Source organism: Micromesistius poutassou, assembly GCF_964030765.1.
Source record: "Micromesistius poutassou genome assembly, chromosome: 17".
NCBI classification, from domain to species: Eukaryota; Metazoa; Chordata; class Actinopteri; order Gadiformes; family Gadidae; genus Micromesistius; species Micromesistius poutassou.
Genome location: NC_140287.1, coordinates 11,048,727 through 11,062,505, shown reverse-complemented (window position 1 = coordinate 11,062,505; position 13,779 = coordinate 11,048,727). Strand labels below are relative to the sequence as shown.

General features: G+C 49.9%; 1 protein-coding gene across 1 annotated transcript in view; it reads left to right on the top strand.

Moving 5' to 3' along the window:
• Positions 1-881: 881 nt before the first annotated feature.
• The window catches only part of grhl1 (grainyhead-like transcription factor 1), a gene marked incomplete at its 5' end in the record, with an annotated part of 17,169 nt that continues 4,271 nt past the window's right edge, over positions 882-13,779 (top strand). The window contains 11 exons of the mRNA XM_084482107.1: positions 882-892; positions 4,026-4,215; positions 4,697-4,770; positions 5,320-5,471; positions 5,761-5,975; positions 6,949-7,034; positions 7,508-7,664; positions 8,037-8,148; positions 9,083-9,177; positions 12,325-12,571; positions 13,111-13,238. Of these exons, the coding sequence (XP_084338233.1) occupies positions 882-892; positions 4,026-4,215; positions 4,697-4,770; positions 5,320-5,471; positions 5,761-5,975; positions 6,949-7,034; positions 7,508-7,664; positions 8,037-8,148; positions 9,083-9,177; positions 12,325-12,571; positions 13,111-13,238 (1,467 nt within the window). The remainder of the gene's footprint in view (positions 893-4,025; positions 4,216-4,696; positions 4,771-5,319; positions 5,472-5,760; positions 5,976-6,948; positions 7,035-7,507; positions 7,665-8,036; positions 8,149-9,082; positions 9,178-12,324; positions 12,572-13,110; positions 13,239-13,779) is intronic.

Genomic DNA, 13,779 nt, shown 5'->3' with positions numbered 1-13,779 from the left:
TCTGGCCCGGCCCGTGGGAGAGTTTAGCGCGTGAGTCCAGCTGTCATGTTGGGGCTCGTTCCCGCGGAGCCGCGCAGGTGTGCAGCCTCCACCTGTCGTCCCGCGGAGGGGCCAGAGGAGGGGTCTCCACCCGCGGGGTCCCGGGATGAGAGTCCCCTCCATCTGTCGTCCCGCGGAGGAGCCAGAGGAGGGGGCTCCTCCGGCCGGGTCCCGGGATGAGACGCTAAAGGGCGGACTACTGCTGAGTTTCTCTTAAGCCTGCAGTTATGTGGCTTCTCTTTCGTCTTGTTTGTTCAACAAGATGCTTGCAAAGTGAGTTCAGTGACTGACATATTCGTGGTTAACGTTTTAAAAGTTTATACAAAAAAAATGCAATTATTAAAATCCTGGAGGTGTTTCCATCGTATGATGTGGTGGATGTGGACTTTGCGAACTTTGTGAACTCGTCCACCTGCAGGGCGTTGGCCCCCAGAGTATAGAAAGTATCAGAACGTTTTGAGCGACACTTCCAGTGCGTTTCGAGCCACGGCTATTTAAATAGCAACATGCTATTTATTTTAAATTCTAACCACAACATATTTGAAGTAGGCCTATATATATACGCTAATCCATCTCTTACATTGTGGATTTCATGGCTTGTATATTTTTAACCAAATGAATAACGGATCTATCGAATTGCAAATCCCTGATGACCCTGATGGACATCTGAAGAATGGCACAATTAGATCTAGAATTACTAATCATCAGTTTCCCCTCAACTTTCTCTCTCTCTCTCTCTGTATTTGCTGTATTTGTTCCATTATTTACGACTTGAAAAACAAGTAGGCGTGGATTTCGTTTCCAGGTGATAAAGTTTAGTTTGGACGTGTCGTGTGAGGATAATGCACAAGACGTAAGGCTCGGTTGCCAGGGTGATGCCAACGTAGTAGGCTTGCTAATAAAGTAGTAGTACCCTGATAGTATAAAGTATATAACCTGTTGACGTTCTTTATTGGCTGACAGGCCTGTCACTCTTTAAAAAAGAGCAAAGCATGTCAATCAAAATGTATCAAACATCATGGACAATAAAAAGTATGGACATTAAAGTCCATAAAGCGTCACACATTCTTCTTTCAATCTCATTATAACTGAAACCATAGGTTCCTTTGCTCTTATCCAGACCTTCTCAAAGACCTCACGTGGTCATATAGGTCTAAGAGTGAAGAGTGGGGTGCACACTCAGGTCTAACAGCCATCTTGAATCTAAAATCTTGAATCCTGATGACAATGAGGAGGAGGGGGAAGAGGAGGAAAGTGGAGGGGGAGGAGGATGAGGAGGAGGAGGGGGGGAAAAGGAGGGGGAGGGGGGAGGGGGGAGGAAGGAGGGAGAGGGGGATCTAATGGTGGAGAGAAGAGGAGGGTGGGGGGGAGGGGCAGGAGGAGGAGGAGGAGGGAGAGGAGGAGGAGGAGGAGGAGGATGGGGGGGAGGAGGAGTAGCAGGGGGGGGGGAGGAGGGGGAGAGGAGGAGGAAGTGGTGATAATGTGTGCAGAGGGGCGCTCCCTCTGTTAAACCTCAGCACAGCTCTCTCTCTCTCTCTCTGCTCCTCCGGAATGTCTCAGAGAGAGGAGTCGTTAACCAATCAGAGGCAGTCCAAAGCGGTCACACCAGTAGAGCATCTTTTAGTACATTTCCAAAGCTGAGATTTGTTACACACACACACACACACACACACAGACACACACACACACACACACACACACACACACACAAACACACACAGAAACACACACACACACACACACACACACACACACACACACACACACACACACACACACACACACACACACACACACATACACACACTAGAAGGAACTAGAACAACAGGCACTCCAGATTCGTCCCCTTCATCATCAACAACAGGGTGTTAAAACCAGTTGGTCCACTCCCTGAAACAAACTCTCATCTGTGCTGATTCTGATTCACACGGGATCATAAACACGTCTGAGATCACGCGGGCCTCAGGTGCCGCCACTGGGCGGGGCTGATCACGGTCATGATTAAAACAACAAACTCCAGGGCTTCTCAGATGGAGAGCAGAGTCTGAACTCTGAAGGGTCTGAACTCTACTGATCTCAGGCCTTCTCCTTTCCCTTCTGCTGCCTTTTTCAATAGAGTAGAAGATAATCGAGTAGAGACTAGAATAGTACAGTCGTTGATTCTAGTACGGAATAGAAGACACTAGAATGGGTACAGCAAAGTAAATACTAGAAGTTAGCATATGCTACACGAGAACATCCTAAAGCTGACCCCACACTACAAGATAAATGTCCCGATATCGTGGCCGATTTGCCCCTTACGAGAATCGGGGTGGCGTTCCCATGGCAGCCGAATCGGGACGAAAATCGGCCAAGATTATCCTGTCTGCCGTTGTGTTCTAAGATAGAATCTCATAAACTTAAGACCTCCCGATCTCAAAATCGGGGTTATCCAACATGTTAGATATTTTCGGCATGTTGAGTTGTGTAGTCAACATAATAGCGACGCACGCACACACAAACACACACGCAAAACACACACACACGCTGACCACCTTCGGGTCAGCGTGTACTCCATAATGCCAAAGCGCATTCAATTCTCACTTTTCAATTTTCGTTTCCAAATATTTATTTAAAAACGAAAATATCTGTTTTAGTGCGTGTGTGTTAAATTAAATGTTTTTATATCTTAAACAAATTCCGTTGCAAATAGGAGGCGCGCAGCATCAATATCCTAACACAGACACATTTTGCAGATTGTAAATTGACATGATACATTGTAAACGTTCACAATCCTGCTCTATGCTCTGTGATATTTTGTTTATCATCATTTCTATTAACTTCTGCGAGGCGCATAAAGTGGTCATGTAGATCGGTCGTCTGCCCGTCTATTGCGCGTATCACACATGAGCAGATCTTGCACACAACGTCAGTCGTGTCCCTTGGCTGTCCTATTTGTTGTATATTTGTTGATGTTGTTATTGTCATGCGTGTTCTGGTTATTTGCGCATGATTAAACATGAGTCTTTATATGGCGATAAAACAAAGCTTTGTTGCGTTTTTTTTCCTTCTTTTTGAAGTGGGGATCGGGGGTGCGCCAACCCGGTTGGGACGTAAAGGGGGTGCGCAGGAAAAAAAGTTTGGGAACCGCTGCTCTAGATCTACAATCTCTTGTCTCTCGATCTCTTGTCTCGTGCTGGATGACGTAGCCTACACGGCCGAGAATCGGATAAGATTATCCTGTAGTGTGTGGTGTTCCGTCTTGTGTTCTAATCTTATGTAGGATCGGAGAGCAAAAATCGGCTGCGATTCTCGTTAAGTGTGTGGTGTACTCCGACTCAAAAATCGCATAAGATTAAAAAATCGTGTAGTGTGGGGCAGCCTTTAGATGGCGCAATTTGATTGGTTCTCTATCTCGGGATACTGGGCAATATCCCATGATTGAGGACCAAACCCTTAAAACCTTGTTTAAACCTTGTTTAAACCTTGTTATTTATTTCATTTTCATTACCTCAGGAACCTCTGCACCACATTTACATTTATACTCAGTCATATTTATATTTTAATGCACAAGTCAAAACGGACAGTTACATGTATATAGTATGTTATCTTTATTCTAATCGTTTTTTATTATATTTTATTTTCAAATTGGTAAATTTTATTTGTATATATACTCTTGGTTAGCACTCTTTTCCCATTGTACTGCTGGTCACTGCGAATTTCTCCTAAGGGGGATTAATAAAGGACTATCTTATCTTATCTTATGAGATCTCAAACTCGGGATATTGCCCAATATCACCTGACGGTCGTCTCGTCACACTAATAAGAACAAATAAACCGCTAAAAAAAACAAATAAATCCCGGCAAAAAGTGTTATCTTGTTTATTTTTAAGAAAATAAAAAAAATCCTTCAAGTTTCTTATTTTTCTTTTCTATCCCCCCCCTCCCGGTTGGACCCTCCCTCCCTCCCTCCCTCCCTCCCTCCCCGTCCCCTCCTCCCCCTCCAGCAAGCGGGCGGTCTTGGTTCTGCAGAACGACCCGGCCTACGGGGGCCAGCGGCGGTCGTTCACCACGGAGGACGAGGCCTGGAAGTCCTTCCTGGAGAACCCGCTCACTGCCGCCACCAAGGCCATGATGAGCATCAACGGAGACGAGGACAGCGCCGCCGCCCTGGGCCTGCTCTACGACTACTACAAGGTGAGCCAACCCTGAGGGAGAGAGGCTCTGGGCCTGCTCTACGACTACTACAATGTTAGAGAACCCTGGGGGAGAGAGGCTCTGGGCCTGCTCCATGACTACTACAAGGTGAGCCAACCCTGAGGGAGAGAGGCTCTAGGCCTGCTCTCCTGAGAGAGAGAGAGAGAGAGAGAGAGAGAGAGAGAGAGAGAGAGAGAGAGAGAGAGAGAGAGAATAGGAGGAGGGAAGGCAAAGGGAGTTGGAGATTAGGGGGTTGTAAAGGGTCAGTGAACTCCTGCTCAAACTCAAACAGCATGGTTGTCAGAAGGAGGCACCACAACAAACCTTTCCAGCCCTGACCTCCATTGGCGTCATCCATGACGACGTGAGGCGGTAAGCACCGTAGCTCGGAGAGGCCAGGAGAGGCCAGGAGAGGCTAGCAGGACCCGCTGGATGTGATGTGGTCAGGAGGATGAGCGGCTGTGTTTACCTTCCCACACAGGTGCCCCGGGAGAAGAGAACAATCCCGCAGAGCAAGACAGATGCCATGGGCTCTGATGTGGATCCTAACAAAAGGTAGGCGCCTGACCTCACCTAATACCCCCTTGTAAAGAGCCGGGCCTGGACGCACCGCCCCCTGGAGCGGAGCACATGGGTGGGTGGGTGGGTGAGTGTGTGTGTGCGTGTGTGTGTGTTTGGGTGAGTGTGTTTTGTGTTTGTGTGTGTGTGGGTGTGTGTGTGTGTTTGGGTGTATGTTTGTGTGTGTGTTTGGTAGTGGTGAGTGTGTGTACATGGGTGGGTGTTGTGTGTGTGTGTGTGTGTGTGTGTGTGTGTGTGTGTGTGTGTGTGTGTGTGTGTGTGTGTGTGTGTTTGGGTTGGTGTGTGTGTGTTTGGGTGGCTGTGTGAGTGTGTGTATATGGGTGGGTTTGGGAGTGTGTGTCTATGGGTGTGTGTGTGTGTGTGTGTGTGTGTGTGTGTGTGTGTGTGTGTGTGTTTGGGTGGACGTGTGTATTTTCTACGCCTTTATTAAATTGTATTTTCAATTTTAAAAGTATTCATCGTAAGTAAGTGAACTCACTCCACGTCTTCCTCTTCCTCTCCCTCTCGCTCGTCTTCTTCCTGCAGGCACCAGCTCCAGGGGGGCCACTCCATCACCGCCCTCCAGGACACCTCCATGGCCAACGTGGAGAGCAGGATCCAGGTGCTGAAGGGGCCCTTCAACATCCTGCTGCCCAACCAGCTGACCCAGGACAAGAGGAGCTCCTTCTCCTCGCCAGGTCAGTGGAACGAGGGGCGTTAGAGCGTAGAAGAAGAGAGGTCCGTGTGCAACCACCTGTAGAGATGAGCTTGGGTCAATGAGACGGCGCTGGGTGGGGTTTCGCCTATGCTAACGCTAACTAACGCTAAGTTGCTGAGGCTAATACTGCTAAGATGCTAATGCTAATGCTAAGTCTCAGTCCGAGCTGGGTTTATCCGTTGGTCCCTCTCCCCCCTCAGAGTGCTAAGCCGCTTAGGCTAATACTGCTAAGATGCTAATGATCCGTTGGTCCCTCTCCACCCCCCCAGTGTCCATCGCGTCGGGGCCCAACTACACCTCGGTGAAGACGGAGGGCCCCACCCACGGCTTCTCCGTGGCCGCGCAGAACGCCTGCGCCGACGGCGAACACCACCCCCACAGCTTCGAGAGGCAGATGGTCCACAGCTCTATCCAGTTCAGCTCCAACACACGCACACCGCCCGACTCCACCTTCCCCGAGAGCTACAAGGACAGCTCCCAGGAGGTGGGTGTCCCGCCGTGTGTGTTAGTGTGTTTATGGTGCCTGTGCCCGTGTGTGTGTGTCTGTGTTGTGTGTGTGTTAGTGTGTTTACGGTGCCTGTGTGTACACCATTAGGGACCTCCACCTATACCCTCTCCCCACCGTCCCACCGAGGCCCTCCTCAAAGCCTTTCTCTCCTCCCCTCTCCCGGCCTGGCCCTGGCTCTCAGATCCCTGCTAGGGACACAATGGGCCTTTCACCTGATCCCACGCAGGCCTGGTGGACTCAGGCTCCCCTGCTCTTATTTGAACATGCTAAAATAAGGTCCAGTGTGTTATTATGCCATTGTCTCAGCCACACAATAAAGTGCTGTACTTCCCCCCCTACAATGGCCGCAGAGCCTTTCTCTCCCTCTGTCTCTCCCTCTCTCTTCCCTTTCTCCCTATTTAAAGCTGGAGGGGGATTACCTTAAAAGAGGAGTAACCCAACAAAACCCCTTTACACTGGCGGGGGAGGGAGGGGGAGGGAGGGGAGGAGAGATAGGAAAACTAGGAGGACTGGGAGAGGTGAAAGAGAGAGAGAGAGAGAAAGAGTGGATGAGAAAAAGATAGCTCGCTTATATACAATATTATATAACAATAATATAGAAAATATTCTCGTTTCAAATGTTACCTAATGTATTACTATATTTGGACAATTGCTGAGGGAGGTGATTAAACAACCAGATATTAGAAACAAATTTAAACACAGCTGTATGTGTGTGTGTGTGTGTGTGTGTGTGTGTGTGTGTGTGTGTGTGTGTGTGTGTGTGTGTGTGTATGTATGTGTGGAGTGCACAGAGACTCGCCCAATACAAGTAGATGTGTTTATCCCCCCCATGTCTGACTCTCCCCTTTTTCACCTCCTCTCTCGCTCTCTCTCTCTCTCTCTCTCTCTCTCTCTCTCTCTCTCTCTCTCTCTCTCTCTCTCTCTCTCTCTCTCTCTCTCTCTCTCTCAGGTGTTCACCTTCCCGGGGGATCTCCAGTTACGCATGTCGTCCATCGTGACGCCCGAGGACTACAGCGCCTTCGACTCCGTCCCGGGGTGAGCTGCCTGTCTCTGTCCCGGGCCGGGGCCCCACCCACACACACACACACCGGGGAGGACACACACTGTCTCTAAGGGAGTCTGGTGTCTCCGTTCTAAGATCAGCATGTTCTTGGTCTGAGTGTGTGTCCCCTGGACAGGGGACACACACTCAGACACGCTGACAGACACGCTGATCCCAGAACAGCAGGACGGACTGACGCAGCCCAGATGGGTTAGGGTTAGGTTAACCTTGTATGTTCTTAGCCACTCACAGTGAGTTGGGATGCATGATGGGCAGGTTGAGGGTTGAAAGTCGTCTTGCTCAAGGACGCCTGTAGGTGAGGAAGTACCCCCCCTCCTCCCTCCTCAAAAACGATCTCCACACTTAGTAATCCCCCTAATGTGGTCATTCATTCATCTTCTTAAGAAAATTAGGAAAATGTCTGACACTGTTTTGGTATTCACTCATCTATGAACATGATTTTCAGGAGTGACTTTGAGTACACTCTGGAGGCGTCCAAGTCTCTGAGGCAGAAGACGGGCGATGGCACGATGACGTACCTGAACAAGGGCCAGTTCTACCCCATCAGCCTCAGGGAGATAGAAAACAGCAAGGGAATCCAGCAGCCCATCACCAAAGTCCGGGTAAGAGGAGGCTGGGGGAATCACTGGGTTTTAGCCTGACTCATTATTTCGTTCATTTTTCATTATTCTGGAAGGCTGTACATCACAAATAAAGTTATTATTGGTATTATTATTAGTACTAGTAGTGGTAGTAGTAGTAGTAGTAGTAGTAATGGTGGTAGTATTAGTAGTAGTGGTGGTGGTGGTGGTGGTAGTAGTAATAGTGATGGTGGTGGTGGTAGTAGTAGTAGTAGTAGTAGTGGGGGTGGTGGTGGTAGTGGTAGGAGTAAAGCAGCATTACTAGTACTAGAACAGTTCTTATTAGTATCAAACGGCCATTACTGTTTTGAGGACCCGTCCCCCCGTGCTGACGTCTCCCCCCCCCCCCCCCAGAGCGTGGTGATGGTGGTGTTCGGGGAGGAGAAGTGCAGAGACGACCAGCTCAAGCACTGGAAGTACTGGCACTCCCGGCAGCACACGGCCAAGCAGCGCTGCCTAGACATCGGTGAGGTCACACCCCTCCTGACTCAATGAGCACCCGGTCCACTTACATAAAACAACAGTAACACGGATGGCAAACACACACACACACACACACACACACACACAGACACAGACACAGACACGCACACAGACACGCACACACACACACACACACACACACACACACACACGCAAACACACGCACGCACACACACACACACACACACACACACACGCGCACACACACACACACACACACGCACGAGCACACGCACACACAGTTGTCTGAACCTCCAATGATGCAGACCAATAAAAATTATTTTCTTGTGCAAATATTTGAGAGACACAGTCACAGTCACAGTTGCGCTACGATACACTTTGCATGTTGTTTTTGTCATAGGCAATACAGTTTGATAGTGCAATAGAGGGATTCTATACAGCTGAACCCTCAAGATGTGAGCTGGTGTTTGGAAGGTGGCCAGCGGATGACTAAGGGAGCCTTAAGTTGGATTAGTCGGCTGTGTTTGTCCGTTAGCAGGTTAGCTGGTTTTGAATGATGACAACACTGCAGCTAAGTTCAGTGTGGACTCAGATGATGATCAATCTTCCTGTGTCTCCAGGGGGAAGGCAGGGTTTACTCTCCTGGCAGGAGGAGATGTTTTGTTTGATTCATGGCAGACAGATAGAGATTAGGCAGGACTCAGAATGACGGCCATTTCAGAGAAATGGTGAAAAGAATAACAGGCAAAATACCAACCAAACCTGATGTTTCTTAACTTAACTTCAGAGACCACTTTTCAAGACCTCTGTACAAAAAATGTCCATTTATTAAATGTTACTTTATCGCGAAGACACGTGTCTGAGGTCCCCCGATAACGACGAGACATGAGTATAGTGGTCCATCTCCTCCGTATTATAGAATATATATTAACCCCTCTGTGCTGCCCTGTGTCCAGCGGACTACAAGGAGAGCTTCAACACCATAGCCAACATAGAGGAGATCTCCTACAACGCCATCTCCTTCACCTGGGACACCAACGAGGAGGCCAAGGTGAGGCACACACACACACACGCGCGTGCGTGTGTGCACGCGCGTGCGCGCTCACTCACTCACTCACTCACTCTACTCACTCACTCTCACACAGGCATACATACACACACACAGCCACACATGTGGCGTGACACATGCATCATACATGACCCATGTGGCACACCATGAGCATGACCAAAAATAGACTTCTTCTCTCCTCACCTTAAGTGTCAAATGTTTGTGCAAATGCGTGTGTGAGTGTGTGTGTGTGTGTGTGTGTGTGTGTGTGTGTGTGTGTGTGTGTGTGTGTGTGTGTGTGTGTGTGTGTCCTTGTGTAGACACAACTGTCCCAACAAGCTCTACCTGTCCCCCTTGTTGTGATGCTGAAGCAAGGTTTGTTGTCGTCACAGCCCGCACAATGGGGCCAGGAATGAGGAAACTGGGGGGGGGGACCTGGTGTGACTCAGCCTGTCAGACAGGCTGATCTTCCATCTTACCCCCGTCTCCTCTCCTTCCTCCTCAACGAGTTGGGCGGGTTTCGAGGAGGCAATCTCCAAACGTACATTTGTCCCCAGAGATCAGCCTCCTGGTATAGATGGAATCACGGCCTCCCTGGAGGTCAGTAGGTCAGTAGTACGGGTCAACGGTTCTGGGATCTGAGGTCCGCAGAACCAGCGTCCTGACCAGATAGAACCAGCTTGAGCTGGACAGAACCAGGTGGACCGGATAGAACCAGGGTCCAGACTGGATAGAACCAGCTAGAGCTGGATAGAACCTCCGTCCAGACCGGACATTGTCCAAAGGTTGAACAAGACTTATCTGGAATAAATCAACTATTGCAATCAGGAAGCAGAAAACGTCAAACTGAATTCATCACCACAGATATCATGTGTGTCTTCCGTCTGTCTGAAACAAACCAAATACATTTCTAAATATGAGTATAATTACAACAGTACCAATGTTTACTTCCTGCATACTCATATGTCTCCAATTTGAGAATAAAAAAAACCCGTTATGGTCTGGTGTGAAACACTTTGAGTCTGCCTTGTGTATGAAAAGTGCTATATAAATAAAGTTGCCTTGCCTTGCCTTGGTGTCTGACACACTACAATTACTAATCACATAGTAGAATCACTTTGTGATTCGATATTATTTGTTCTTTAATGATTATTTCCTACGTCATCTCCTACTCAACACGGCCCTTTCCTGGTGGTACCCCTCAAACAGTACACCCTGCAGCCCTTCTGTCTGGGCGTGATATCTGCTCAGAGGCTGCATCATGTGACTACATCATGTGACTACATCACATGACTCATAGTTCTGAACAGGACTGACGTGCGTCACTCGCCAAACACACGAGACGTCTTCCCAGCTTTGGGTTAATGTCTGATTTAGCCGCGTTTTGTCAACACAAAACCGATTTGACGCGTGAAGTAAAGAGGAAATGAAAGAAGAGAAAATGAGACCAAATCTTTCATCACACCACTCAAACAGAACACAAATAGAGAAGAGAGAAGAGGTGATGATCCATCAGACCCCCACACCGTGTTGGCCCACACCGTGTTGGCCCACACGGGACAAGGCAGAGCTGTTTTTTGAAGGGGGGTGGGGGGTCTTCACGCACACACACACAGCCACACCAGGATCCAGCTCTGCATGTCCTGGGGCCCGGGGCCCGGGGGCCGATGACGAGTCCGTTCCTCCTCTTGTGTGCGAACGGCTGTTTGTACTGCAGCCTCTGAGCAAGCACAGTCCCGCCGCACCAGGATGCTCTAACCGCACATACCCACACACACACACACACACACACACACACACACACACACAGTCACACACACACACACAGACTCACAGTCTCAGTCTCACTCTATCTGTCACTCTTTCTCCCTCTTTCTTCCTCCGCTACCGCTCTCACTCTCTCTTTCTCTCGTACAAACACACACATCCACAAACGCGCCCTAACACACACAAACACACACACACACTCTCCCACACAAGCACGCACGTGTCCACACACACAGGTACACATACTCACATACACACTCACAGTCTCACTCGATCTGTCACTCTTTCTCTATCTCCCTCCTTTTTCCTCCTCTCTCGCTCCCTGTCTTCCTCTCTCTCTCTCTCTCTCTCTCTCTCTCTCTCTCTCTCTCTCTCTCTCTCTCTCTCATATAAACCCACATATCCACACACGCACCATAACATAGAAACACAAACACACCCATGCACTCACACACTCTCACACACAAGCACGCACATACCCACACACACACAGGCACACACCCTCACATGCACACCTACACACCCACACACGTAGAGCTAACTGCAGACTGCAGTGTGTGTGTTGGCTGTGGCGGCCCACATGCCCCCTGGTCGTTTGAGTTACAGATGTAAAGACTATGCTGATTCCAGGCCAGCCCTTTACAAATGTTGAACTTGCTCTCGGGCTGTTTACTGAATCCTGAGCAGAACTTGTGAATTCAGGGATAGAATACATTAGCATATTAAATATATATAAGTATATTCACTTGTAAGTCTATGTTTTTCTTAACATTATTATTTTTTAATTAGCACATTTGTACTTTATTTTTCAGCTATTTAACTTTACCCAAAAAATAAACTTAAATAAATAAATGTATCTTTACTGAACAAGCCAAATGCATTCTTGCAATGTTCCTGCGCTAATATGTCTATCGTGTTTGGCTTTCAAAGTATACAACTATAAATCCTACAGGGTGTTTTATTAGCATAGATACCAGTAGAGGGCGCTGCAGAACGCATAATGGAGGCGCTCGACGTCCCAGTCGTTCCTGTTGTGCTGAACCAAACACTTACTGCCAATTACAACGCGGTTAGGAGGTACACAACATATCTAACAGAATCACTTTCATAAGGAAAAAACACTCTATTTCTGTCCCTGAGTGCAATCCATTCATACATTCTTTTTACAATATAACACACTCCACTTAACACCCTTCTATTCACTATTCCTATTAATTTGGCAGAGCAGGGATGAGTGAGGCGTCTCTCTCTCTATGAGGGAGCGTTCGGGCAGCCTGCGGAAGACGGGGTCTGAACCCAGAGAGCTGCCCGGCAGGGACTCAGACAAACACCCTTCACACACCCTTCATTCACTCTCCTCTCTCTCCCCCCCGCCCCCCGCAGATCTTCATCTCGGTCAACTGCCTGAGCACGGACTTCTCCTCGCAGAAGGGGGTGAAGGGTCTGCCGCTGAACCTGCAGATCGACACCTACAGCTACAACAACCGCAGCAACAAGCCCATCCACCGCGCCTTCTGCCAGATCAAGGTCTTCTGCGACAAGGGCGCCGAGCGCAAGATCCGCGACGAGGAGAGGAAGCAGTCCCGCCGGAAGGGGAAGGTGTCGGAGCACAGCAGCAGCATGGGGGCCTGTGAGTCCAGCTCCGTCAGCCAGGGGGGCCCGAGGGAGGGGAGGGGGCCACCATGGAGGGACTGCAATGGAAGGGCAAACATGTTGGGGCCGCCATGTTGGGGCCGCCATGTAGAGGCCGCCCTGTTGGGGTCACTGTGTAGGGGCCACCGTGTTGGGGCCGCCATGTAGGGGCCACCATGAAGGGGCCACCGTGTTGGGGCCGCCATGTAGGGGCCACCATGAAGGGGCCACCGTGTTGGGGCCGCCATGTAGGGGCCACCATGAAGGGGCCACCATGTTGGGGCCACCGTGTTGGGGCCGTTGTGTCGGGGCCACCGTGTAGGGGCCACCATGTTGGGGCCGCCATGGGGCCACCATTAAGGGGCCACCATGGGGCTGCCATGTGGGTGCCGCCATGTTGGGGCCACCATGGGGCCACCATGTAGGGCCCACTCGTTCTCATGCTCATTCTGCCTGATGAACCGCAAACATGGCCCCCAGGCGATGGATGAGTGACTCACTGACCGCGTGTTCTCTGCCCCCCCCCCCCCCCCCCAGTCACCGACATCAAGGTCCCGCTGCTGCAGAAGAGGAACGACGTCACCATCTTCAAGATGATGAGCGACTTTGAGACGCAGCCGGTCCTCTTCATCCCCGACATCCACTTCTCCAGCTTCCAGCGCCATGTGAGTGTGGGAGCCAGAGAGCACTCATCACACACACTCATCGCACACACACACACTCACTCACTCATGCAGACACACACACACACACACACACACACACACACACATCACATACACACACTTATCAGACAGAACCGTTACACTGGTATTTACGGCCGGCTTTTGAAGGTGAATATCTGTGAGAAGTTAATGGGACTACAAATATAGGAATTTAGAGTTTTCATCTATCCATCCCTCTGTTCGTCTGTCTGTCTATCTGTGTCCCTTGTTGGCCCATGTGCTCCAGTGAGTGCAGCGCTCCTCGTGGTTCAGCTCAGAGCAGCTGTTGCTCTGTTCCTCCGCTCCTCTCTGCGCTCCTCGTGAGCATTGAGAGTAAAGGGCAGCCGAGGCAGGGGGCCGATGCCAGGCGCTTCCCTGGCTGCCAGTTGGCGGGAACACGCTGAGCTCTCTTAAACAGGTCTGAGCCGACCGGGAGCCGTGACACGCCCCCGCTCCCGGCTTTGTTCCACAGGAATTAGTCACAGTTGGTGGATTCACCCGC